This window comes from Chiloscyllium plagiosum, unplaced genomic scaffold, assembly GCF_037043375.1.
Source record: "Chiloscyllium plagiosum isolate Xiang-an unplaced genomic scaffold, Cpla_swu_hap1 HiC_scaffold_1, whole genome shotgun sequence".
Lineage (NCBI taxonomy): Eukaryota > Metazoa > Chordata > Chondrichthyes > Orectolobiformes > Hemiscylliidae > Chiloscyllium > Chiloscyllium plagiosum.
The window spans coordinates 55213720-55241422 of NW_028270139.1; the positions used below are offsets into that span (position 1 = coordinate 55213720).

Below are 27703 nucleotides of genomic sequence, written 5' to 3' on the forward strand. Positions count from 1 at the left end.
GTCTTACAGAAAGATCTTGAGGAAAGAAAAATGAAATAGAGAGACAGAGTGCTTTAGACAGGAATTACAGAGTGTAAGGCTGAGGCAGCTGGAGGCATGGTCACCAGTAATGAAGCAATGAAGTCAGGGAGGCATACTAGACCAGAGTTACAGGGAGTACAGATCTTTCAAAGAATTGTGGGCTGAAAAACATGAGGACGATGCTATGGTGGTTCTTGAAAACAAGGATTAGAATTTTAATTTCTCATTATTTGACTAGGAGTCAGTGTAGGTCGGCAAGCAAAGGGCTGATGGATGAAGACCTCTTGGTGTAAGTAAAGATGCAGCAGAAGAGTTTTGGATAGTCTTAGATTTATGGGGGTTAGAACATGGCAGATGAGCAAGGACAGTGTTGAAATGGTCAAGAGAAAAGGTGACACATACAATGAGGATTTCACCAACAGATTCTCTGAGGCACAGCTGATGCTAGTCAATGTTACAGTAGTGGGGAATGAGGATCTGCAAGCATTATAGTGGAAATTCATGATGACACGCTCATCCTGTGAGTTAAATATGATAAAAGGTTGTGCACAGTTGCTCAAATTCAGATAGTTACAGGAAGAGGGATGAAATTAGTAAGAAGTGAATGGAGCTTGGATTTGAGACTTGAGGCAAGAAATGATATGGCTGTTCAGTAAAAATCATAGTTTTTTTTTACCAAAAGTAGTGCCTGGAATCTTTTACAAAAATCAATAAGACAGAGTTCTTTTCTGATTAAACCCCCAGAATTTATAGAGTCACAGAGTCATACAACATGGAAACAGACCCTTCGGTCCAATGCATCAATGCTGACCATAATCCCAAACTCAAATGGTCCCACATGCCTGTGCTTGGCCCATTTCCCTTTCTTATCCATGAACTTCTCCAAATGTCTTTTAAACGCTGTAACTTGACTCACATCCACTACTTCCTCTGGAGGTCCACTTCACTCATGAACCATTCTCCATGTAAAAAGAAGTTGCTCCTCATGTCTTTTTTTAAATCTTTCTCCTCTCTCCTTAAAATTATGTCCCTAATCTTGAAACCTATTCAGTGTGATTGTGGCTGATTTGTGACCTATCTTCCCAAACCTGCTTTTCTCCCCGTAACAATAAGAATGGCATTGTCAAAGCCATCTGTCAATCATTTAAAAGATCAACAAATCCCCTGGCATCAATTCCAAACAGCTGCCTCCCTTCTCGTGTTGAACTGGTCTCTCTTTCTGTTCTGTAACAAAATTGATCTGGTGTCCTGGACTCTCTGATTAATACTAACAATTATTTATCTGTCTATCTTACCTGTTCCCACCAATACCTTGTAAGCTTTGTTCGACCTATCTCACTATGTAGCCGTCCAAGTTTCGAGAAAGGCAATTCCAGCTCCTTTGTTGGTGCAGGATCATTTTACAGTAATATCTCTTTTTTGGCCAAGCCTCATCTTGGTAAATATCAATCGTGTTAATATCTAGTCCCAAAACTGTTCTGCAAAGTCTTAATGTATGAATATCAAAGATACACAAACAATCCTAAGAACAATATTAAACTAAACACAGTTACTATCTTCCAGGTATGGAAATGATGGACCTTGAGGTTGGAAGTTTAATGAGGCAGAAGGTAGTGGACCTGAAACCCATCATATTCCTGACTTTGCCTGAATTAAGTATGAATGCCTAAGCTCAACCTATCTGCTCTGTGAAGAAATAAATGCTTAAACAAATGGGATGAATATGAGATATAAACACCATAAAAGGTTACATTTCAGTAAAAACAATAGCAACCTGGGTTCTTTTAAAGACAAAGTTAACCTGGCATAATATGGTCAACACTCTTCAAACAATGTGAAATTATGGATGAAGATTACATAGACCTGTAAGCCATGGTCCTGGAGATCCTTGGGACGACAACTAGCATTAGGGTACAATGCTGTTTCAGCAATATGATCTGGAAAATATCCAGTCTTGGGCTGACAAGTGGTGAATGACATTTGCTCGACACAAATGCCAGGCAATGACCACCACCAATAAGAGACAATCTAAAAACTGCCTCTAAGCATTCAATGATGTCCCATCACTGAACACCCCACAATCAGCATCCTTGATGTCACCACTGACTAGAAACTCAACTGGACTTGCCACATAAAGAAAGTGGCTATAAGAGCAGGTCAAATACTGTGATGAATAACTCACCTCCTGACTCCTCAAAATCTGTCCATCATCTACAAGGCACAGAACCTTACGTCAGTGGTGGGGAAGTTGTTGGATGGATTCTGAGGGGCAGGATTTACATATATTTGGAAAGGCAAGGACTGATTAGGGATAGTCAACAGGTCTTTGTGTGGAGGAAATCATGTCACACTAACTTGACTGAGTTTTGTGAAGAGGTGACAAGATTGATGAAGAGCAGTAGCCGTTGTCTGTATTGACTTCAGCAAAGTGTTCGACACGCTTCACATGGTGGACTGAGTAGTAAGGTTAGATCACATGGGATCCAGAGTGAGCTAGCCAATTGGATCCAGAATTAGCTTGGAGGTACGAGACAGAGTACAGAGTAAGGATAGAGGGTTGCTTTTCAGACTGGAGACCTGTGGCCAGTGGTGTGCCACAAGGATCGGTGCTGGGTCCACTGCTTTTTGTCATTTATGTAAATTATTTGGATGTAGATACAGTTAGTAAACACCAAAATTGGAGGTGTAGAGGACAGCAAAGAAGGTTACCTCAGGGTACAACAGGATCTTGATCAGATTGTCCAATGGGCAGTGGAGTGGCAGATGGAGTTTAATTTAGAAAAGATGTTGCATTTTGGTAAGGCAAACAGACTGAGACAATTCATGGTAGGGTCTGGCTGAACAAAAACCTGAAAAGGATGGGGCTTTTTCCCTGGAGCATCAGAGGCTGAGGGGTGACCTTATGGTTGTTTATAAAATCACAAGGGGCATGGATAGAATGAATAGTCAAGGTCTTTTCCCTGGGGTAGGGGAGTCCAAAACTAGAGGTCATAGGTTAAAAGTGAGAGAGGAAATATTTAAAAGTGACCTAAGGGATAACATTTTCACGCAGAAGGTAGAATGTGTATGGAACGAGCTGCCAGAGCAATTTGTGGAGGTGGGTACATTTACAACATTTAAAAGGCATCTGGATGGGTATGTGAATAGGAAGAGTTTGGAGGGATATGGGCCTTATATTGGCAAATGGACTAGGTCAAATTAGGAAAACTAGTTGGCATGGACAAGTTGGACCAAGGGGTCTGTAACTGTGCTGTATGACTCTATGACTTTAAGTCAGATGTGTGATGGAATGTTCCCCACTTGTCTGGTTGGGTGCATCTCTGACAACATTCAAGGATCTTGACATCATCTGGTAAAAAGCAACCCAGTTTATTGGCACCAAATCTACAAACATCCATTCCCTGTACCGCCAATGCTCAGTAGCAGCAGTGTGTACTATCTACAAGATACACTGCAGAGTGTCACCAAAGATTGTTAAACTGCACCTTCCAAACACACAACCAATTCCATCAAGAAGGACAAGGGCAACAGCTACAAGGGAACACCACTACCTGCAAGTTCCCCTTCAAATCACTCAGCATGTTGACTTGGAAACATATTGCTGTTCCTTCACTGTCACTGGGTCAAAATTCTGGAAATCCCTCCCTAAGACCATTACTGGTCAGCCTACAGTATGTAGCATGGTGAGGTGATGGCCTCATGGTATTATTACAAGACTCTTAATCTAGAGAGCCAGGTAATGTTCTGGGGACATGGGTTCAAATCCTGCCACAAGCAAATGGCAAATTTGAATTAAATAAACATCTGGAATTAAGAGTGTAATGATGGCCACCAATCTATTATTGATTGTCAGAAAAACCAATTTTTTCCATTAAGGTCCTAAAGGAAAGAAAACTGTCATCTTTACCTGGTCTGGCTTACATATGACTCCAGATCCATAGCAATGTGGTTGACTCTTAATTACCCTATGGACAATTAGGGATAGGTAATAAATGCTAGCCTTGCCATCATTCCACAACCAAATTTTTAAAAATGTGACTACAGCGATTCAAGAAGGCAGCTCACTACCACCTCTTCAAAGGCAACTATAGACAGCCAATAAATGCTGGCCCAACCCAATGCCCATATCCTACAAATGAATAAAGGAAAGCTAAGTAAAGCTACAATCTAATAAAGGGACACAATGCAGGAAAGGTAGCAAATACGGAGAGGAAAACAGAGTTAGTGCTTCCTATCTGTGACCTTCCATTAGAACAGACCTGAACCATTAACTCTAATCTGCTGTCAGCACATGTGCCTGACCCAGCTGGATATTCCCAGCATTGTCTGTTTTATTTTAGATTTTCAGCAACTGCTTTTGTATTAACTCTTCCACATTATTTTTGAAGCAGTTCTGTAATAATGTTCATAACATTATTGGTGAGTGACCAGTAAACAAACAGGTTCAAACATTTTGGTGGAAAGAGCAAACACAACATTTTTTTGTTTAGGTGTCACATGCTTGCAGTTCAAAATTTACCTTTTGGACTGTTAGGCCTACCAGTCGGTATAACTTCACAGGGCCAATGAATCCTTCAAAACCTCGGACATGATTGCTGCCTCCAAGGACAAAGTACCCAACTGAATCGTTATGATGAACATCTTCAGGATAGCTGGAAAGCAATGCAAGATAAAGACGAATGATGTTTACATTATTCTGAAGAAAAAGAGATTAAAATGGTCTCGTATTTCATACTGTACAAGCTGGATACATAATACAGATATCCCTTAGGCAAAATTTCAAGCAAGTCATTATTTAATTTTATTTGAAATTGAAGTATAAAGTAAAAGGTATAAAGTATATGCTATCTTCAAAGTATAAAGAAGACAAACTCCGAATGGTTGATTTTTTTATTATTCACTCATGTACGTGGACATCGTTGGGTGGGCCAGCATTTATTGCCTGTCCCTAGTTGCCCTTGAGAAGGTGGTAGTGAGGTGCTTTCTTGAACTTCTGCAGTCCACATGCTGTAGGTTGACCCACAATGCTCTTAGGTAGGGAATTACAGGATTTTGACACAGTGACAATGAAGGAATGGTGATATATTTTCTCGTCAGGGTGGTGAGTGAGTGGCTTGGAGTGTTGTTTGTTCTGCTCATGTCTCTGATGCCATTTTTCAAGATGGAAGTGGTCGTGGCTTTGGAAGACGCTAAGGATTTTTGGTGAATTTCTGAAGTGCTTCTTGTAGATAGTACATACTGCTGCTACTGCGCGTCAGTGGTGGAGGGAGTGGATGCTTGTTGATGTGGTGTCAATCAAGCAGGCTACTTTGTCTTGGATGGTGTCAAGCTTCTTGAGTGTTGTTCCATGCAAGTAGTGAGTATTCCACCACATTCCTGACTTGTGTCTTGTAGGTAGTTGACTGGCTTTAAGGAGTCCACAGATGAATTACTCGTCACAGCATTCCGAGTCTCTGACTTGCTCTTGTTACCACTGTGTTCACGTGGAGAATCAAGCTGAGTTTCTAATCATTGGTAATACTAAGAATGTTGGTAGTAGTGGGAATTCAATGATGGTAACTGCATCGAATGTTAAAGAGTGTTGCTTAGAGTCATAGAGATGTACAGCATGGAAACAGACCCTTCGGTCCAGCTCGTCCATGCCAACCATATATCCTAAAGTAATCTAGTTCCATTTGCCAGCACTTGGACCATATCCCTCTAAGCCTTTCATATTCATGTACCCATTCAGATGTCTTTTCAATGTTGTAATTGTACCAGCCTCCACCACTTCCTCTGGCAGCTCATTCTATACACGCACCATCCTCTGCATGATTCCCACATCGGACAGGAAGAGCACAGCACTCTATGAAAGGCCATCTTTGCACTTTAACAATCTATAGGCCCAGAAAATAGCTGTTGGAGATTGTTGTTGTCTGGCATTTGTATGGCACAAATGTTAGTTGCCACTTCTTAGCCCAAACCTGGATATTGTCCAGATCTTGTTGCATTTAAACATGTTCTGCTTCAGTATCTGAGGAGTTGTGAATGGTGCTGTACATTGTGCAATCATCGGCAAATATCCCCACTTTTGAACTTATGATGGAAGGAAGGTCATTGATGAAGCAGCTGAAGATAGTTGGGTCCTGGACAGTGAGGAACTCCTGCAGACGTGTGCTGGAGCTGAGGTGATTGACCTCCAACAAACACAACCATTTTCTATTGCCAGGCATGACTTAAATCAGTGAAGAGTTTGCCCCATGATGCCCACTGCTTCCAGTTTTTTTTTAAGGTTCCTTGATGCAACACTCAGTTGAAGTTGGCCTTGATGTCAAGGGCAGTCACTCTCACCTCTGGAATTCAGCTCTTTTGTCCATAGTTGAACCAAGGCTGTAATGAGGTCAGGAGCTGAGTGCTCCTGTTGAATCCCAAACTGGGCGTCGCTGACTAGGTTATTGCTGAGCAGGTATTGCTTGAGAGTATTTTTGATGATACCTTCTATCACTTTACTAATGATCAAGAGTAGACTAATGGGCTGGGTTGAATTTGTCCTGCTTTTCATGTATAGAAAATATGTAGCAATTTGTCCTGCTTTTCATGCATAGAAAATATGCAGTTAGATGCAGTGTTGTAACTGTATCGGAAGTGCTGGGCTAAGGGAGCAGCAAGTTCTGGAGCACAGGTTTTCAGTGCTGTTGCCAGAATGTTGTCAGGGCCCATAGCCTTTGCAGTACCAAGTGCCTCCACCATTTCTTGAGATCACATGGAGTGGAATGAATTGACTGAAGACTGGTATCTGTAATACTGGGGACTACTGGGGGAGGACAACATGGATCATTCGTTCAGCACTTCTGGCTGAAGATTGCTGTGAAAACTTCAGCCTTATCTTTTGCACTGATGAGCTGGGCTCTTCCATCACTGAGGATGGGAGATTTGTAAAGCCTTTTCCTCCGCTGAGTTGTTTAATTGTCCACTGCCATTTATGACTGGATGTGACAGGACTGCAGAGCTTCAATATGATCCGTTTGTTGTGGGAACACTTAGCTCCGTTATCACTTGCTGCTTATACTGTTTGGCATGCAAGTAGTTTTGTTTGGTAGCTTCACCAGGTTGACACCTCATTTTTTTGGTATGTCTGTACTGCTCCTGGCATGCTCTCTGTATTTTCCATTGAACTAGGGTTGATCCCCTGGCTTGATGGTAATGACTGAGTGAGGGATACGTTGGGTCATGAGGTTACAGATTATGCTGGTGTATAATACTGCTGCTGCTGATGGCCCACAGCACCTGATGGATGCCCAGTCTTAAGTTGCTACATCTGTTTGAAGTCTGTCCCATTTAGCAAATGTGTGTTGTCACAGGAACTGATTTATGATAAAAAAAACAAACTCCAGCCTGGGCTGCATAATTAGAGTAATCAATCACTATTGATCAGTCTGAAATAGATCCAGGCATAACCTGTGAAAAATGTCAGTGGCTGACAGGATTGGAAATCATTGGTTTGAGATCACCTTGTTTGACCCTAGCATGTTCCACTTTACACTTGTATCTAATGTTACTTATATATTGGACTCCAAAGTATTATACAGTCATAGAGATGCACAACTTGGAAACAGACCTGTCGGTCCAACCTGTCCATGCTGACCAGATATCTGAAACTAATCTAGCCCCATTTGCCAGACTTAGCCCATATCCCTCTAACCTTTCCTATTCATATACCCATCCAGATGCCTTTTAATTGTTGCAATTATTCCAGCCTCCACCACTTCCTTGGCAGCTCATTGCATACATGCATCACCCTCTGCGTGAAACAGTTGCTCTCTGTATCCTCTAGTTCTGGACTCTCCCATCCCAGGGAAAAGACCTTGTCTATTTATGCTATCCATGCCTCTCATGATTTTATAAACCACCATAAGGTCACCCCTCAGCCTCCAACAGTCCAAGGAAAACAGTCCCAGCCTATTCAGCCTCTCCCTATAGCTCAAACCCTCCAACCCTGGCAACATCTTTGTTAATCTTTTCAGAACCCTTTCAAATTCAAGTGAAATTCATAGCATGTCTGCTATGGCCCATGTAAAAAGTGCTTCTGCACATTCTCCAATGCATTCACATCTTTCCTACTTTGTGGCAACTATAATTGTACACAACACTGCAGCTGTGGTCTAACAAGTGTCTTGTACATGTTTAACATCATCTTCTTGCTTTTGTACTTTTCGCCTTTATTAATGAAGCCAAAAACACTGTATTCTCCATAAACCCTGCTCTCTCTACCTGTCCTGCCATCTTCAATGATCTATGCACATATACACCCAGGTTCCTGTGCTTTGGCACCGCTAATAGAACTGTACCATCCATTTTATCATGTTTTTCAGTGTTCGTCTGATCAAAGTGCATCATCTCACACTTGTCTGCATCAAACTACATCTGTCACCAATCTACCCACTCCATCAACTTGTCAAAGTCCTTTTGCAGTTCTACACTATCTTTCTCACAGTTTATAATTGTCCCATCTTTTGTGTCACCTGCAAGCTTGGAAATTGCCTTCTGTGCACCAAGATCTAGACCATTAATACAAATCAGGAAAAGCAAGGGTCCCTATACTGACCCCACCACAAATCTTTCTCCAACCCAAAAAATGTACATTGACCATTATTCACAATATCTTTTCCCTTGTAATAATAATTGTTTTTTTAAGTTCCTCCTTTTACAGTCATAGAGTCATAGAAATGTACAGCCTGGAAACAGACCCTTTGGTCCAACCCATCCATGCTGACCAGATATCCCAACCCAATCTAGTCCCACCTACCACCACCTGGCCCATATCCCTCCAAACCCCTTCCTATTCATATACCCATCCAAATGCCTCTTAAATGTTGCAATTGTACCAGCATCCACCACATCCTCTGGCAGCTCATTCCATACACGTACCACCCTCTGCGTGAAAACGCTGCCCCTTAGGTCTCTTTTATATCTTTCCCCTCTCACCCTAAACCTATGCCCTCTAGTTCTGGACTCCCTGACCCCAGGGAAAAGACTTTGTCTATTTAACCTATCTATGCCCCTCATAATTTTTTAAACCTCTATAAGGTCACCCCTCAGCCTCCGACGTTCCAGGGAAAACAGCCCCAGCCTGTTCAGCCTCTCCCTGTAGCTCAAATCCTCCAACCCTGGCAACATCCTTGTAAATCTTTTCTGAACCCTTTCAAGTTGCACAACATCTTTCCGATAGGAAGGAGACCAGAATTGCACACAATATTCCAACAGTGGCCTAACCAATGTCCTGTACAGCTGCAACATGACCTCCCAACTCCTGTACTCAATACTCTAACCAATAAAGGAAAGCATACCAAACGCCTTCTTCACTATCCTACCTACCTGTGACTCCACTTTCAAGGAGCTATGAACCTGCACTCCAAGGTCTCTTTGTTCAGCGACACTCCCTAGGACCTTACCATTAAGTGGATAAGTCCTGCTAAGATTTGTTTTCCCAAAATGCAGCACCTCGCATTTATCTGAATTAAACTCCATCTGCCACTTCTCAGCCCATTGGCCCAGCTGGTCCAGATCCTGTTGTAATCTGAGGTAACCCTCTTCGCTGTCCACGACACCTCCAATTTTGGTGTCATCTGCAAACTCACTAACTGTACCTCTTATGCTCGCATCCAAATCATTTATGTAAATGACAAAAAGTAGAGGGCCCAGCCCCGATCCTTGTGGCACTCCACTGGTCACAGGCCTCCCGTTTAAAACACAATCCTCCACCACCACCCTCTGTCTTCTACCTTTGAGCCAGTTCTGTATCCAAATGACTAGTTCTCCCTGTATTCCATGAGATCTAACCTTGCTAATCAGTCTCCCATGGGGAACCTTGTCGAACGCCTTACTGAAGTCCATATAGATCACATCTACTGCTCTGCCCTCATCAATCTTCTTTGTTACTTCTTCAAAAACTTCAATCAAGTTTGTGAGACATGATTTCCCAGGCACAAAGCCATGTTGACTATTCCTAATCAGTCCTTGCCTTTCCAAATACATGTACATCCTGTCCCTCAGGATTCCCTCCAACAATTTGCCCACCACTGAGGTCAGGCTCACTGGTCTATAGTTCCCTGGCTTGTCTTTACTGCCCTTCTTAAACAGTGGCACCACGTTTGCCAACCTCCAGTCTTCCAGCACCTCACCTGTGACTAGCGATGATACAAATATCTCAGCAAGAGGCCCAGCAATCAATTCTCTACCTATCCACAGAGTTCTTGGGTACACCTGATCAGGTCCTGGACATTTATCCAATTTTAACCATTCCAAGACATCCAGCACTTCCTCCTCTTTAATCTGGACATTTTGCAAGATGTCACCATCTATTTCCCTACAGTCTATATCTTCCATATCCTTTTCTACAGTAAATACTGATGCAAAATATTCATTTAGTATCTCCTCCATTTTCTGTGGCTCCACACAAAAGCCGCCTTGCTGATCTTTGAGAGGCCCTATTGTCTCCCTAGCTACCCTTTTGTCCTTAATATATTTGTAAAAACCCTTTGGATTCTCCTTAATTCTATTTGCCAAAGCTATCTCATGTCCCCGTTTTGCCCTTTTGGTTTCCCTCTTAAGTGTGCTCCTACTTCCTTTATACTCTTCTAAGGATTCACTCGATCTATACCTACCAGCCTTCCCTTTCACCCTGACAGGAACATACTTTCTCTGGATTCTTGTTATCTCATTTCTGAAGGTTTCCCATTTTCCAGCCGTCCCTTTACCTGTGAACATTTGCCTCCAATCAGCTTTCGAAATTCATGCCTAATACTGTCAAAATTGGCCTTTCTCCAAATTAGAACTTCAACTTTTAGATCTGGTCTATCCCTGTCCATTACTATTTTAAAACGGATAGAATTATGGTCGCTGGCCCCAAGTGCTCCCCCACTGACACCACAGTCACCTGCCCTGCCTTATTTCCCAAGAGTAGGTCAGGTTTTGCACCTTCTCTAGTAGGTACATCCACATACTGAATCAGAAAATTTTCTTGTACACATTAACAAATTCCTCTCCTTCTAAACCTTTAACACTATGGCAGTCCCAGTCGATGTTTGGAAAGTTAAAATCCCCTACCATAACTATCCTATTATTCTTACAGAAAGCTGAGATCTCCTTATAAGTTTGTTTCTCAATTTCCCTCTGACTTTTGAGGGGTCTATAATACAATAAGGTGATCAACCCTTTCTTATTTCTCAATTCCACCCAAATAACTTCCCTGAATGTATTTCCGGGAATATCCTCCCTCAGCACTGCTGTAATGCTATCCCTAATCAAAAATGCCACTCCTCTCCTCTCTTGCCTCCCTTTCTATCCTTCCTGTAGCATTTGTATCCTGGAACATTCAGCTGCCAGTCCTGCCCATCCCTGAGCCATATTTCCGTAATTGCTATGATATCCCAGTCCCATGTTCCTAACCATGCCCTGAGTTCATCTGCCTTCCCTGTTAGGCCCCTTGCATTGAAATAAATGCAGTTTAGTTTATTAGTCCTACCTTGTCCCTGCCTGCCCTGACTGTTTGACTCACTTCTGTTCTCAGCTGTACCCATCTTAGATCAATCTCTTTCCTCACTATTTCCCTGAGTCCCACCCCTCCCCCACCTTACTAGTTTAAATCCTCCCAAGCAGTTCTAGCAAATTTCCCTGCCAGTATATTAGTCTCCTTCCAATTTAGGTGCAATCCATCCTTCTTGTACAGGTCACTTATACCCCAAAAGAGATTCCAATGATCCAAAAATGTGAATCCTTCTCCCATACGCCAGCTCTTCAGCCATGCATTCATCTGCTCTATCCTCCTATTCCTGCCCTCACTAGCTCGTTGCACTGGGAGTAATCCAGATATTACTACTCTTGAGGACCTCCTTTTTAAATTCCTGACTAACTCTCTGTAATCTCCCTTCAGAGTCTCAACCTTTTCCCTTCCAATGTCGTTGGTTCCAATGTGGACAATGACGTCCTGCTGGCCCCTCTCCCCCATGAGAACATTCTGCACCCTCTCTGATACATCCTTGATCCTGGCACCACTAGGGAAACAATACACCATTCTGATTTTTCTCTGCTGGTCACAGAAACGTTTGTCTGTACCTCTGACTACAGAATCCCCTAACACAATTGATCTCTTGGAACCCGATGTACCCCTCGTTGCATGAGAGCCAGTCTCAATACCAGAAACTTGGCTGTTCGATGCTACGTTCCCCTGAGAATCCATCACCCCCTACATTTTCCAAAACAGCATACCTGTTTAAAATGGGTATATCCACAAAAGACTCTTGCCATAGGTGCCTACCTCTCTTACCTTTCCTGGAGTTAACCCATCTATGTGACTGTATCTGAGAGTTTCCCCCCTTCCTATAACTGTCATCCATCACATACTGTTGCTGTTGCAAATTCCTCATCGCTTCTATCTGTCTCTCCAACTGATCCACTCGATCTGATAAGATTCGCATCCAACAGCATTTATGGCAGATGTAATCTGCAGTAACCCTTAAACTCTCTTTAAACTCCCACATCTGACAAGAAGTACCTATCACTGCAAAGGCCATTTTTGCTCCTTCACAATCTGCAGACCTAGAAAATAACACCGTCTTATTCCTCTACAAACACTGCCCCAGGTTAAATTAATAGCTATGGCTTATATTTTAAGTTTAATCAAGAGACTTATCTCCAAAAACATATAAGCAAGAAAGAATCCACTGTACTCACTAATACAGTCTCTCTCTTGGACAGACTTAAAACAACAATTAATTTATCTGATTCTGTGCTGTGAACTTCGCCCAACAGTTCCTCCAAGATTAGCTGTGAATTTCACTGTGTGTTAATTTCCCCAGATGCACTCTGATGTCCAGCGATACATGAATTCAACAGCCAAAGGTGGTAACTATACAGGTTTTCTCTCTCTCCTGCACTGTCCTCACCATGTGCTTCCTTTGTCTGTTCTTCTCCCTTTTAAAACTGCTGTTGTTTTGATTTTTTTTTCCCCAAGTTCCAAAACAATGCAACAGCATATAAAACAGTAATTGCTGCTCCTGGAATTCGAGGAAATCACCTCCAACATCTAAAATACCTCAAAAAAAGGAGCAGCTCTTACCTCATAACCTCTTCATTATCTATTACTATTGTGATGGCTTCAGTGTCCTCCATCATGAAAATTATGGCAAAATATTAATTTAGTGCCATTTCTGTTTTCCCCACTATTAACTCCCGAGTTTTGCCCTCTAATTCACTTTAGCTACTCCCTCTTTTTATATATTTATAGAAGCTTTTGCTATGCATTTTTAACATATTTTGCACTCATTTTCTTTCATAATTTACATTTGCTCTTTTTATTACTTTTTCAGTAACCCTTTGTTGGTCTTAAAAAGTTTACCAATCCTCCAGCCTGCATTGAGCTTTACAATATGGTATGCCTTACTTTTTGTGGCTCAGTAGCTCAATGTTTAGAATTGCTGCCTCACAGCGCCTGGGACCTGGATTCAATTCCAGCCTCATGCGGCTGTCTGTGTGCAGTTTGCACGTTCTCCTCATGTCTGTGAGGGTTTCCTCTGGGTGCTCCGATTTACTCCCACAGTCCAAAGATGTGCAGATTAGGTGGATTGACCATGTGAAATTGCCCATAGTTTCCAGGATGTGCAGGCTAGGTGGATTAGCCATGGGAAATACAGGATTACAGGGATTGGGTGGGATCCTCTTTGGAGGGTCAGTGTGGACTCAGAGGGCCAAATGCCCTGGCTTCAACACTGTAGAGATTCTATGATTATGTTGTCTTTAACTGCTTTGTTTAGTCATGGATTCCCCCCACCCCCCCTTACAATCTTCCTTCCTCTCTGGAATATATTTTAGTTGAGTGGAATTAAATATCTCCTTAAAGGTTTATCATTGTTCATCAGCAGTGCGACCTTCTTGCCTTTCTGTCAGTCCACAAAGGTCAAATCTGTCCTCATGCCGCAATTACCTTTGTTTAACATCAAAACATTAGTGTGGGACTTCGGCTTCTTATCCTCAAACTAAATTTGAAATTCAAGCATACTGTGATCATCCTTCCCTAGAGGATCCTTTATGATGAGATCATTCATTAATCCCACCTTATTACACAATATTAAATCTGGAATAGCTTGCTTCCTGGTTGGTTTCCCAATATATTTCTCTAAGAAACAATTTAATTCTGTCAGATAGCTCTCTAATTGAAAAGAACCTGCATAGCTGATGCACATCATTGCATTTCTCTTTTTTTTGTAGAAATGCTCAAAATAGTGAACTGTTATTGATCTGTATTATTCAGAATGATGCACAATAAATTAAGACTTAAAATATTTTGTAATTATGTATTTTAACTTACTTATAAACTGCATCTTCTCTGCCTTGCAGATTTTCGCCATAGCTGACTGACAAAGTCATCTATCAAATAATCAAAATAGTGTTTGAAAATTATTATTCAATCACTTTTTCACTGAATTATTATATTGATATTTGAGTAGACCATCTTTGCTAGTTGCTTTGTTAAGTAGACACTTATTCTTATAGGAGGAATGGAAACAAGATACATATCCATTTAGAGGTCAGAAATGTTCTCACTGGAATCAATGATTCTCATATTAGTAAAGACACATCACGTACTCTTCTGTCTTGTAAGGTGAAATCCAATCGACACCATCGTCTCAATGACAATTTGAAATTTGACTTTCCTGCAACATATGTTCCTGAGGACAGCATCATCTGAAAGTGAATATGACCTAAGGAAAATCACAACATCATAGAATTAGCAACATATTGCAGCTTAAATATCATGTGGGTGAACAAGTGCCCTGGAGCCCTCCCTCCTACACCAGCCCTGCAGCTACGTGTTCATCTGCACTTGCTCTGTTCCTAGCTCGTGGCACCGGTAGCAATCTTGAGATTACTATTCTGCTCATCCTGCCTTTCAGCTTCCAACCTAACTCTCTATATTCATTTTCCGGGTTCTCATCCCTTTCCCTACCTATATCATTGGCACCAATGTTTACCATGATTTCTAGCTGTTCGCCCTCCCTCTTAAGAATCCTGTAGACTCAATCCAAGGTATCCCTGACCCTGGTACCTGGGAGGCAACATACCATCCAGGAGTCTCATTCGCGACCACAGATTCTCCAACCATTGTCCCTTTAACTATTGAATCAGTGCCATGGTCGTCCCTCCAACAGTATCCAAAGCAGTATACTTATTATTGAGGAGAACAGCCACAAGGGATCCCTGCACAGTCTGCCTATTCCCTTTCCCTCTCCTGACAGTCACCCAGCTACCTTTATCCTATAATTCAGGTGTGATTACCGCCCTATAATTCTTCTCTATCATCCCTCAGCCTCCCCGAATGATCCGAATTTCATTCCCTATGCGATCTGTGAGGAGCTGGAGTTGGGTGCACTTCTCGCAGGTGAAGTCAGCAGGGTCACTAATGATGACCCTAACCTCCCACATCCTGCAAGAGGAGCATGCAATTGCCATAGCTTCCCTCCCTGTACTCTAAATTGCCAAAAGAAATCGAAAAAAAACCTTATCTTCCACCCTCCACACAATTATTTTGGTTAGAGGAGGAGAAAGGGTGGGAGACCCTACATATGTAGTGTTTTGAGTTTAGCCACTGCCCAAATATATTAGTTCACTTACTCAGCAGTCCCTGTGTCTGCTTGCACTCCGTCCAGCCTTCACTCCATTGATTCACGAGGTAAGTATTAATATTCTAACTTACCTTCCGGGCTGCTTCCTGGCTTGCGCTCTCTCGACTCCTGTTGCTGAAATGGAAACTGCTGATTCATGAGTTAAGTATTTAATATTCTAACTGAGGGACGATGTTCATTTGCGTTTGGAAAAGAAAAGACTTATTAGCAATAGTCAGTGTGGCTTTATGTGGGGGACATCTTGTCTCATAAACTTGACTGAATTTTTTGAAGAAGTCACAAAGATGATTGATGAGAGTTGGGCATTGGATGTTGTCTATATTGGCTTTATTAAGCATTTGATAAGGTCCTTCATGGTAGTCTGGTCCAGAAGACTAAGTCACATGGGATCTGTGGTGAGTTACTAAATTGAATACAAAATTAGATTGATCATAGAAGACAGATGGTTGTTATGGAAGGTGTCTTACTGACTGGAGGTTTGTTACCAGTGGTGTTCCGCAAGGATCAGTGCTAGGGCTTTTGTTGTTTGAACAACTGACCAGACATCTGTTTTCAACCCATGCCTACCTTCCTGGTACCAAAATAGGAAGGGTGGGCTTCTCCAGATCAAAGATGGGATTACAGAATCTGGACAATTTATAACTCACATCTCCTTGACAAACATTTAGCCCCAACCTAAAATGAAATAATGTCATACAGTCCAAGTCACATCACTCATGCCCTGTTTAGTTGCTCCAACCTAAGTTTCAACAGCACAAAACCTGTGCTGGTTAAATTTACCATAAACTGTTAAATCACAGCATCCCTGGTGGGCAATTCTTTCTAATCTTCTCCACAAGTAACTATTCCTTCCTCCACATGCCATACCATCTTTCCTTTGTACTCTTTATCTGCAGCAACCTCCGCTTGTTCCACTCCTATCTGTCCCAAAACAGATACAATGGTGTTTCCAATAACTACCCCTCCCATTATCTCACAATTACCTACTGATCAAAGGAAAAACTGAAAGTAGCAATTTAATTCCATTACAGCACTGTGATTGCTTTAGTTAAAGTATATCTGGCAATTTAGAATGGCACTGAAGCATGGCTTACCATCTTGAGTAAGAAACAGCAATGGGGTGGCATAGATCTGTTTGTCATTGATGTGATGGAAGATCCCACAGAGGGGCCATTTACAATCATGAAGCAGAAAAAGCCAAATGGACACAGTGAACCTATCCAACAAAATTAGAGGAAAAAAAACTGATTATGTTAAACAATCAGAAAATTCTATAAATAATGTTAAGCAAAATATAGCCTAATCTGAGAAAAAAGATATCTCAAAGAAAAGCATAACATGTACATACAGTATCTGCTTGCTTTACAATTAACACGCACTAAACAACCCCACCACCCTGTGGCCAACGACTTCAACTCCCCCTCGCACTCGCCCAAGGACATGCAAGTCCTAGGCCTCCTCCACCATCAAATCAAAGCCACCCGCCAACTGGAGGAAGAATGCCTCATCTTCTGCATTGGGACCATTCAACCACATGGCATAAACTTCCCTAGTTTCCAAATCTCCCCTCCATCCATCTCATCCCAATCCAACCCTCCAACACAGCACCACCCTTTTGACCTGTCCTACCTGTCCAGCTTCCTTCCCACCTATCCTCACCACCCTCTCCACCAATCTATCATAATTATCCTGCCCTTACATCCACCTATTGCCATCCCACCTACCTTCCCTCCAGCTCCACCCCTACCCCCCTATTTATCTCTCACCTCTCTTCCCCCTCCACATTCCCGATGAAGGGTTTATGCCCGAAACATCGACTTTCCTGATCCTCGGACACTGCCAGACCTGCTGTGCTTTTCCAGCGCCACCCTTTCTGATGGCAACAACAACTAATATTTATATAACAAATTTAAAATAATAGAACATCCCAAAGCGCCTCACAGGAACATTACAAGACAAAATTAGACATTCAGTTGCATAAGAAAATATGAGAGGTTTTGGCCATATCCTTGGTCATGGTGCATCTTGCTGTATTTGCTGTTTTTGAAGCCTTATTATAAGTTTTAATTCAAAACATATTACTGGATACACCTTCTGCTCTGTTTAAGTTAGTAAAATAAATAATTAGTTACTGAACTATTTTAAACTACAAAGACAATTTATGCTATTCTCTGATGCAAGCAAATAGGATATTAGAATTATAAATAGTAAGAATGAATGTCAAGCATATAATTTTGGATTTTCTGAGTTGTAGGACATACCTTGGATTATTAAGAAGGTCTTTACTTGTCATTTCCATTTCAAAGTTATTAAATGTTTTTAGTTTCCTTACTATGCCAAAATTTGAACCAGATGATGCAAAAGGAAAACGAAGTAGTTCAACAACATCTAGAAGAAATAAAATTAATTTGGAGATGTGAATACGTCCAAAACACTGTAAACGTTTGACAGTTAGGAGCACCAGTAAATCAATTTGCAAAGAGAACTATGACAGTGAAGACAAATGTCGGCCAATTTCAGTCAGAAACAGCTAAAAGGTATAAAAGGAAACCAATTAAAGACATACATGAGTTCTTCCGGCACAAAGGAGGATACAAATGATATCCCAAAAATGTCAGGGAACACAAGGTTTAGTGAGAGGAAGGAATTGAATTGAATTGAATTGAATTTATTGTCACGTGTACCGAGGCACAGTGAAAAGTTTTGTCTTTTCAGATCACATGGTTAAATAGCATACAAAAGTAAATAAAAGATAAACAGTGGCAAAAACAAAAACACAGGTACAGGCGAATGCTAAGAGTTTGTGAGTCCATTCAGTATTCTAACAACAGTAGGGTAGAAACTGTTTTGAAACCGGCTGGTGCATGTGTTCAGGCTTCTGTACCTTCTCCCTGATGGTTGAGGTTGTAGAAAAGCATTGCCAGGGTGGAATGGATCTTTAAGAATGCTGGCGGCTGTCTCCTTGACAGCAGGAAGGAATGAAGATACTTCCTGGTGAAGGGCTTTTGTCCGAAAAGTCAATTTTCCTGCGCCTCGCATGCTGCCTGACCTGCTGTGCTTTTCCAGTACCATTCTCACCTCGACTCTGTTCTGTGCTGTACAGCTCTATCACTCGATGAGGTCTTCCCCGACAATCCCCTAGCTGGAACTTCAGCATGAAAAGGAAGTAGTCCAACGGAAGACCCTTTTCCAAAGAAGCTATGATCAGAAGATTTGGACAGAAATATAAAGCTCAATCCAAAGATCATTGCTGCTCCTTGGAAGATATGAACCAAACTTGTCATTGGTTTAGCCTGTAAAGTCACCTCATTTGAGAAATTAGTGCAAAGGAGCGAGTAGCATATTTTGAAAAATGATACAGTATGAACCCAGTTGATCATGCGTCCAAAGATGTGCAAGTTAGGTGGACTGGCCGTGTTAAATTGTCCATAGTTTTCAGACTTGTGTAGGTTTCATGCATTAGCCATGGGAAATGTAGAGTTATAGGGGAAGGGTAAGGGGATGGGTCTGGGTGGAAGACTCTTCGGAGGGTCAGTGTGGACTTGTTGGGCCAAATGGCCTATTTCCTCACTGGAGGCATTCTATTCTATCTCATTCTATTCTACCAAAGAATACATCAGATCTCAGCCTGACAGATCTTTCCTTTTAGTATTTAACATGGTGGTATTTCATTGAAATACAAAAATGCAATGCTATGCAGCGGTTTTAACAATAAAACAGAAGCTTATTATGCAAAAGATAAAGAGAGTTTAAGGGTTACTGTGGATTATATCTGCAATAAATGCTGTTGGTTGCGAATCTTATCAGATCGAATGAATCAGTTGAAGACACAGTTAGAAGCAATGAGGAATTTGGAATAGCAATAGTAAATGATGGATGGCAGTTATTGGAAGGGGGGAAAGTCTCAGATACAGCCACATAGATGGGTTACCTCCAGGAAAGGTAAGACAGTTAGGCACCTAGTGCAGGAGTCTTTTGTGGCTATACCCATTTCAAACAGGTATGCTGTTTGGAAAATGTAGGGGGTGATGGATTCTCAGGGGAACGTAGCACGAACAGCCAAGTTTCTGATATTGAGACTGGCTCTACTGCAACAAGGGGTATGTTGGGTTCCAAGAGATCAATTGTGTAAGGGGATTCTCTAGTCCGAGGTACAGACAGATATTTCTGTGGCCAGCAATGAAAAATCAGAATGCTGTGTTGTTTCCCTGGTGCCACGATCAAGGATGTCTCAGAGAGGGTGCAGAATGTTCTCATGGGGGAGAGGGGCCAGCAAGAGATCATTGTCCATGGTGGTGTATGGGAGAAGGATTCACATTTTTGGATCATTGGAATCTCTTTTGGGGTAGAAGTGACCTGTACAAGAAGGACGGATTGCACCCAAATTGGAAGGGGACTACTATAGCGGCAGGGTGATTTGCTAGAACTGCTCGGGAGGATTTGAACTAGTAAGGTGGTGGGGTGGTGGGGGTGGGACCCAGGGAGATAATGAGGAAAGAGGTCAATCTGAGATGAGTACAATTGAGAACAGAAGCGAGTCAAACAGTCAGGGCAGGCAGGGACAAGGTAGGACTAATAAATTAAACTGTATGTATTTCAAAGCAAGGGAAGGCAGATGAATTCAGGGTATGGTTAGGAAGGTGGGACTGGGATATCATAGCAATTACGGAAACATGGCTCAGGGATGGACAGGACTGGCAGCTTAATATTCCAGGATACAAATGCTACAGGAAAGATAGAAAGGGAGGCAAGAGAGGAGGGGGTGGCATTTTTGATAAGGGATAGCAATACAGCTGTGCTGAGTGAGGATATTCCTGGAAATACATCCAGGGAAATTATTTGGGTGGAACTGAAAAATAAGAAAGGGATGGTCACCTTATTGGGATTGTATTATAGATCCCCCAATTGTCAGAGGGAAATTGAGAAACAAACTTGTAAGGAGATCTCAGCTATCTGTAAGAATAATAGGATAGTTATGGTAGGGTATTTTAACTTTCCAAACATAGACTGGGACTGCCATAGTGTTAAGGGTTTAGATGGAGAAGAATTTGTTAAGGGTGTACAATAAAATTTTCTGATTGAGTATGTGGATGTATCTGCTAGAGAAGGTGCAAAACTTGGCCTACTCTTGGGAAATAAGGCAGGACAGGTGACTGAGGTGTCAATGGGCGAGCACTTTGGGGCCAGCGACCATAACTCTATTAGATTTAAAATTATGATGGAATAGGATATACTAGATCTAAAAGTTAAAGTTCTGAATTGGAGAAAGGCCAATGTTGACGGCATTAGGCAATAACTTTCGAAAGCTGATTGGCAGCAGAAATTCGCAAGTAAAGAGACAGTTGGAAAATGGGAAGCCTTCAGAAATGAGATAACGAGAATCCAAAGACAGTGTATTCCTGTCAGGGTAAAAGGAAAGGCTGGTATGTGTGGGGAATGCCGGATGACTAAAGAAATTGAGGGTTTGGTTAAGAAAACGAAGGAAGCATATGTCAGGTATAGACAGGATAGATCGAGTGAATCCTTACAAGAGTAGAAAGGCAGTAGGAGTATACTTACGAGGGAAATCAGGAGGGGGAGAAAGGGGACATGAGATAGCTTTGGCAAATAGAATTAGGGAGAATCCAAAGAGTTTTTACAAATATATTAAGGACAAAAGGGTAACTAGGGAGAGAATAGGGCCCCTCAAAGATCAGCAAGGCGGCCTTTGTGTGGAACCACAGAAAATGGAGGAGACACTAAAAGAGTATTTTGCAGCAGTATTTAATGTGGAAAAGGATATGGAAGGTATACACTGTAGGGAAATAGATGGTGACACCTTGCAAAATGTCCATATTACAGAGAAGGAAGTGCTGGATGTCTTGTAACGCATAAAGTTGGATAAATCCCCAGGACCTGATCAGATGTACTTGAACTCTGTGGGAAGCTAGAGAAGTGATTGCTGGGCCTCTTGCTGAGATATTTGTATCATCGATAGTCACAGGTGAGGTGCCGGAAGACTGGAGGTTGGCTACCGTGGTGCCACTGTTTAAGAAGTGTGGTAAGGACAAGCCAGGGAACTATAGACCAGTGAGCCTGATGTCGGTGGTGGGCAAGTTTGTGAAGGGAATCCTGAGGGACGGGATGTACATGTATTTGGAAAGGCAAGAACTAATTAGGGATAGTCAGCATGACTTTGTGCGTGGGAAATCATGTCTCACAAAAGATTGAGTTTTTTGAAGAAGTAACAAAGAGGATTGATGAGAGCAGAGCGGTAGAAGTGATCTATATGGACTTCAGTAAGGCATTCGACAAGGTGCCCCATGGGAGACTGGTTAGCAAAGTTAGATCTCATGGAATACAGTGAGAACTAGCCATTTGGATACAGAACTGGCTCAAAGGTAGAAGACAGAGGGTGGTGGTGGAGGGTTGTTTTTCAGACTGGAGTCCTGTGACCAGTGGAGTGCCACAAGGATCGGTGCTGGGCCCTCTACTTTTTGTCATTGACATGAATGATTTGGATGCGGACACAAGAGGTACAGTTAGTAAGTTTGCAGATGACACCAAAATTGGAGGCGTAGTGGACAGCGAAGAGGGTTACCTCAGATTACAACAGGACCTTGATCAGATGAGCCAATGGGCTGAGAAGTGGCAGATGGAGTTTAATTCAGATAAATGCGAGGTGCAGCATTTTGGGAAAACAAATCTTAGCAGGACTTATACCCTTAATGGTAAGGTCCTAGGGAGTGTTGCTGAACAAAGTGACCTTGGAGTGCAGGTTCATAGCTCCATGAAAGTGGAGTCGCAGGTAAATAGGATAGTGAAGAAGGCGTTTGGTATGCTTTCTTTTATTGGTCAGAGTACTGAGTACAGGAGTTGGGAGGTCATGTTGCGGCTGTACAGGACATTGGTTAGGCCACTGTTGGAATATTGCGTGCAATTCTGGTCTCCTTCCTATCGGAAAGATGTTGTGAACCCTGAAAGGGTTCAGAAAAGATTTACAAGGATGTTGCCAGGGTTGGAGGGTTTGAGCTATAGGGAGAGGCTGATCAAGCTGGGGCTGTTTTCCCTGGAGCGTCAGAGGCTGAGGGATGACCTTATAAAGATTTATAAAATCATGAGGGGCATGGATAGGATAAATAGACAAAGCCTTTTCCCTGGGGTGGGTGAGTCCAGAACTAGAGGGCATAGGTTTAGGCTGAGAGGGGAAAGATATAAAAGAGACCTAAAGGGCAACGTTTTCACACAGAGGATGGTACTTGTATGGAATGAGCTGCCAGAGGAAGTCAGAGACATTTGGATGGGTATATGAATAGGAAGGGTTTGGAGGGATATGGGCCGGGTGCTGGCAGGTGGGACTAGATTGGGATATCTGGTTGGCATGGACGGGTTGGACTGAAGGGTCTGTTTCCATGCTGCACATATCTATGACTCTATATGAAGACAATATAGAGCAAATCAAGTTATTTACATAAGAACACAATTTGAAACATTTCAAAGCATATGGTGAAATAAAATCCCAATTCATCCCAAAACCATTACTTTACAGTACTCAAATACCAGAGAGAGCTCCCTATTCTACCATGTCCATATGTTTGACTTTACTGTTATTTTCAAAGTCTTGAGACCTTGAAAACCTTTTCCTGATTAGTTACACAACTGAGCTGAAATGTTTTTAGTTTCAAAACAATTGAGGCAGCACGGTGGCACAGTGGTTAGCACCAGGGTCCCAGGTTCAATTCCAGCCTTGGGCAACTGTCTGTGTGGAGTTTGCACATTCTCCGTATCAGCGTGTGTTTCCTCCGGCTGCTCTGGTTTCCTCCCACAGTCCAAAGATGTGCAGGTTAGGTGAATTAGCCATGCTAAATTGCACATAGTGTTCGGTCCATTGGTCAGAGAGAAAATGGGTCTGGGTGGGTTACTCTTCGGAGGGTCGGTATGGATTGGTTGGACCAAAGGACCTCTTTCCACACTGTAGGGAATCTAAATACCCTTTGTAGGTTTCTAACCAAACAAATTTGATCTGAATTTTTCAAATTAAAAACATTACTCTGAGATAACCTTTTTTTTATTTACATTCTTTAACAGTAAAGCACTCACACTGCAAACAAATTTCCATTACTACTCTGACATGCTAACTTAAAAATCATAGATCCAGAAAGTCTGACAAATTAAGTATGAAACTTCTGATGCACATAATTCAAAATTCATTTACCATCAGTTCAAAGTTCAACTTCTAAAATAAATGACAATCCCTACATCAAAATATAAGTAAGTGAATTCACAACCTACACTTGATAGAAATTTGAATGGATTAAAAAAGTTTCTCATTTAACTGGAGAAAGATTTTACTGAAAGCACAATGGAGAAAGAAAGGCATGTTAACAGTGATGGAATATCATGTCATGCTACAACAGGCCTCAGTACTTCACACTGTGAACTATATTTGAACTCAAGTGATATGCTCACAGGCAAATCCAGGAACATAGGTTCCCTTATAAACATTAAGTTGAAACAGAAAACAAGATAAAATCTGATAGAGCAATTGCTGAAGAGTGGAGAGGTATCTTACATTCACTGAATCTAGAAAATAATAACTGTCCACTGTTAAAGTTTGCAATCGAACAAGCATTACAGAAGAGCAAAAATAAGAATCTGAATCTTTCTACAAGTTGCAGTTTTCTTGGGTTCTTCAGATTAAATTTGAAAAATTGGAATATTTCAATTGAAACAGGATGTCCAAATAATTTTTAAATGGTACAAGATTGTTAGTTTTACAAAATAGGATTTGTTTCATTAGATCTTTCCTGACTTTGTTATTATTGTAAAGTTGGAGTCGATGTGTATCTTTGTCACCTGGGCAATATTCCGGCGGAATGAAAATCAAATGGATTCTATAACAGACAGATGATCAATTCATTAGGTTACCCTCTATGAAGAGAAGACATAAATCCCACCTGATGCATACAATAAAAATAAAACATGTGTCAATACTCCAGGTGGCATGGTGGCTCAGTGGTTAGCACTGCTGCCTCACTGTATTAGGGGCTCGGGTTCAATTCCAGCCTCGGGCAACTTCCTGTGTGGTGCTGCACGTTTTCCCTGTGTCTGCATGCGTTTGCTCTGGTTTCCTCCCACAGTCCAAAGATGTGCAGGTCAGGTGAATTGGCCATGCTAAATTGCCCATAGTGTTAGGTGTATTAGTCAGAGGGAAATGGGTCTGGGTGGGTTCCTCTTTGGAGGGTCAGTGAAGACTTGTTGGGCTGATTGGCCTGTTTCCACACCGTAGGGAATCTAATCTAATCTTTCATACATGATTTTTTTATTATCTGGGTAATGCAAAGCTGAGAATTAATGTAGGAAGAACATAGAACATAGAACAGTACCACACAGTACAGGCCCTTCGGCCCTTGATGTTGTGCCGACCTTTTATCCTGCTCTAAGATCAGGCTAACTTACAAACCATACATTGAGCTATCTTCCATGTGCCTATCCAAGAGTTGCTTTAAATGTCCCGAATGTATCTGACTCTACTACCACCGCTGGCAGTGCATTCCACGCATCCACCACTCTCTGTGTAAAGAACCTACCTCTGACATCTCCCCAAAACCTCCCTCCAATCACCTTAAAATTATGCCCCTGATGATAGCCATTTCCATCCTGGGAAAAGGTCTCTATCTATCCACTCTATCTATGCCTCTCATCATCATGTACACCTCTATCAAGTCACCTCTCATCCTTCTTCGCTCCCAGGCAAAAAGCCCTAGCTCCCTCAATATTTCTTCATAAGACATGCCCTCCAGTCCAGGCATCATTCTTGTAAATCTCCTCTGCACTCTCTCTCAAGCTTCCACATCCTTTCTTTCATGAGATGACCAGAACTGAACACAATACTCCAATTGTGGTCTAATCAGAGCTTTATACAGCTACAGCATGACCTGATAGCTCTTAAACTCAATCCTCCTGCTAATGAAAGCCAATGCACCATACACCTACTTGACAACCCTATCTATCAAGTTGGGTGGCAACTTTGAGGGATCTATGGACATGGACCCCATGATCACTCCTTTCCTCCACCCTGCCAAGAATCCTGCCTTTAACCCTGCCTTCTGCATTCAAATTCGATCTTCCAAAGTAAATCACTTCACATTTTTCCAGGTTGAATTCCATCTGCCACTTATCAGCCCAGTTCTGCATCCTGTCACTGTCCCATAGCAACCTACAACAACCCTCCACACTATCTACCCCACTCCACCAACCTTTGTGTCAGCGGCAAACTTACTAACCTATCCTTCCACTTCCTCATCCAAGTCATTTACAAAAATCACAAAGAGCAGAGGTCCCTGTGGAACATCACTGGTCACCAGGCTCCAGGCTGATACTTTCCATCTATCACCACCCTCTGTTTTCTATGGGCAGCCAATTCTGTATCCAGACAGCCAGATTTCCCCGTATCACATGCCTACTTACTTTCTGAATGAGCCTACTGTGGAGAACTTTATTAAACAATCAGCAAAGATATGAGCTAAATGTTAGATAGACTCATAGACTCATAGAAATGGAAAGCTGAGCACATCTAAGGCATTTCAAATGATTTTGGAATTTCTAAACTTGCTTTGATTACATTGGACATCTTGGGAAATATTCAGGTTTTTACAACTGCTTATATAACTATATTTCTAGAAAAGTTTATTGAAGCTAAATACATCCCTTTATTAGAGAGAACTCAAATGAAACACGAGGAATTTTTTTTTTGTGTGTGGAAGAAATATGACCCAAAGAGATGAGATTAGAGCTGATCACTTTTATGTATCACAAGCACAATAGGAAAAAAAATTATATATATACTTAAATAAAGTAAGTGAGAAAAAATGGCCATACCATTATCAAGCAAACACTGGAGTACTTTCCTTTCTTTTATTGCCCGTATCTTCTCTGTGTCCCACTGAAGGCATTCTTTATGATCTTTAAAAGGCCTTTCAAAAGAACTTAATGTCTTCAGTAACTTGTAGGTTCTAGTTGTAGCTTGTTCATAAACAAACAGATTGTGATTCTCACGAGCTTCAAATCCATTATTTATAATCCATGCTCTTAACATTACATTGTTTATGACAATAGAACGTCGAAGCACATAATCAGGTCTGTATAACATAATGTTTGGAAATTTCACCCACAGAGTCCGATTTCTCAAGATATTAAGACGTTTTTCACATTTCCATTTTTTCTTGTAAATGACAACTCCAGTTTTAATACTGGTTGAAACTATCACCTCAACTCTAATAGTACTTGGCTCAGAGCACAAATAATCAATGGAAAGTTTGTAGTTAGCTGCTACCATGTCAGATGCATTAATAAATCTAATGAAATCATTGCGATGTCTGTCTGTTGAAGATTTCAAAATTGATGTAGTTCGTGTTGTAATTGCACTGTGTAAAGATCCTGGCATCTGGAAAAAATAAGCAAAAAGGACAAATTTTTATTAGGTTCAGCACTTGCACAACACTAACATTGTTTAACATTTTTATCAAATCTTAGCATTTTTGGATTCCTTAAAACACACATATCAACTGAAATGGCCCTTCACTATTTTCTAATGAACTAGATGAATCGGGACAATAAAAAAAAAATACAAATAAATAAAATTTATAAGCAAATAAGTGTTAATATCATCACTGCTGCACTGTAATGAACAAAATCTGAAGCAGGGACTTATACATTTTACTCAGATAAATTTAGGTTGCATGTGTGAACTTCATAGCCTCCACTTAGGTTCTCTGGATTGTGATGAGCACTGAACGTCACCACAGTCTAACTGACATTACTGAAGCGTTTCCAGTAAGCAAATAAATATTCACCTGCTGTGCTCAGCAGCAATGAGACAGCAGTTTATATTAATCTCTATGATGTGAAGTATTATAGGATTGAATAATAACTTTGAAGTTAAGGCACTTTATATGTAGTAGTAACCACGATATGATTGAACATTATGTTCAGTTTGAAAAGGAGAAAATTTGGTCTAAGACTAGGATTTAAACTTAAATAAC

The 27703-nt window shown here is 41.5% G+C and overlaps 1 protein-coding gene across 1 annotated transcript in view; it reads right to left on the minus strand.

Moving 5' to 3' along the window:
- LOC122551558 (protein sel-1 homolog 3-like) overlaps positions 1-27703 on the minus strand; it is an 88822-nt gene that overhangs the window by 56934 nt on the left and 4185 nt on the right. Inside the window, exons 2-7 of the mRNA XM_043693621.2 lie at positions 26541-27105; positions 17942-18068; positions 16775-16896; positions 14644-14759; positions 14366-14424; positions 4541-4673 (exon numbers count right to left, since the gene is read on the minus strand). Coding sequence (XP_043549556.2) covers positions 4541-4673; positions 14366-14424; positions 14644-14759; positions 16775-16896; positions 17942-18068; positions 26541-27105 — 1122 coding nt within the window. The remainder of the gene's footprint in view (positions 1-4540; positions 4674-14365; positions 14425-14643; positions 14760-16774; positions 16897-17941; positions 18069-26540; positions 27106-27703) is intronic.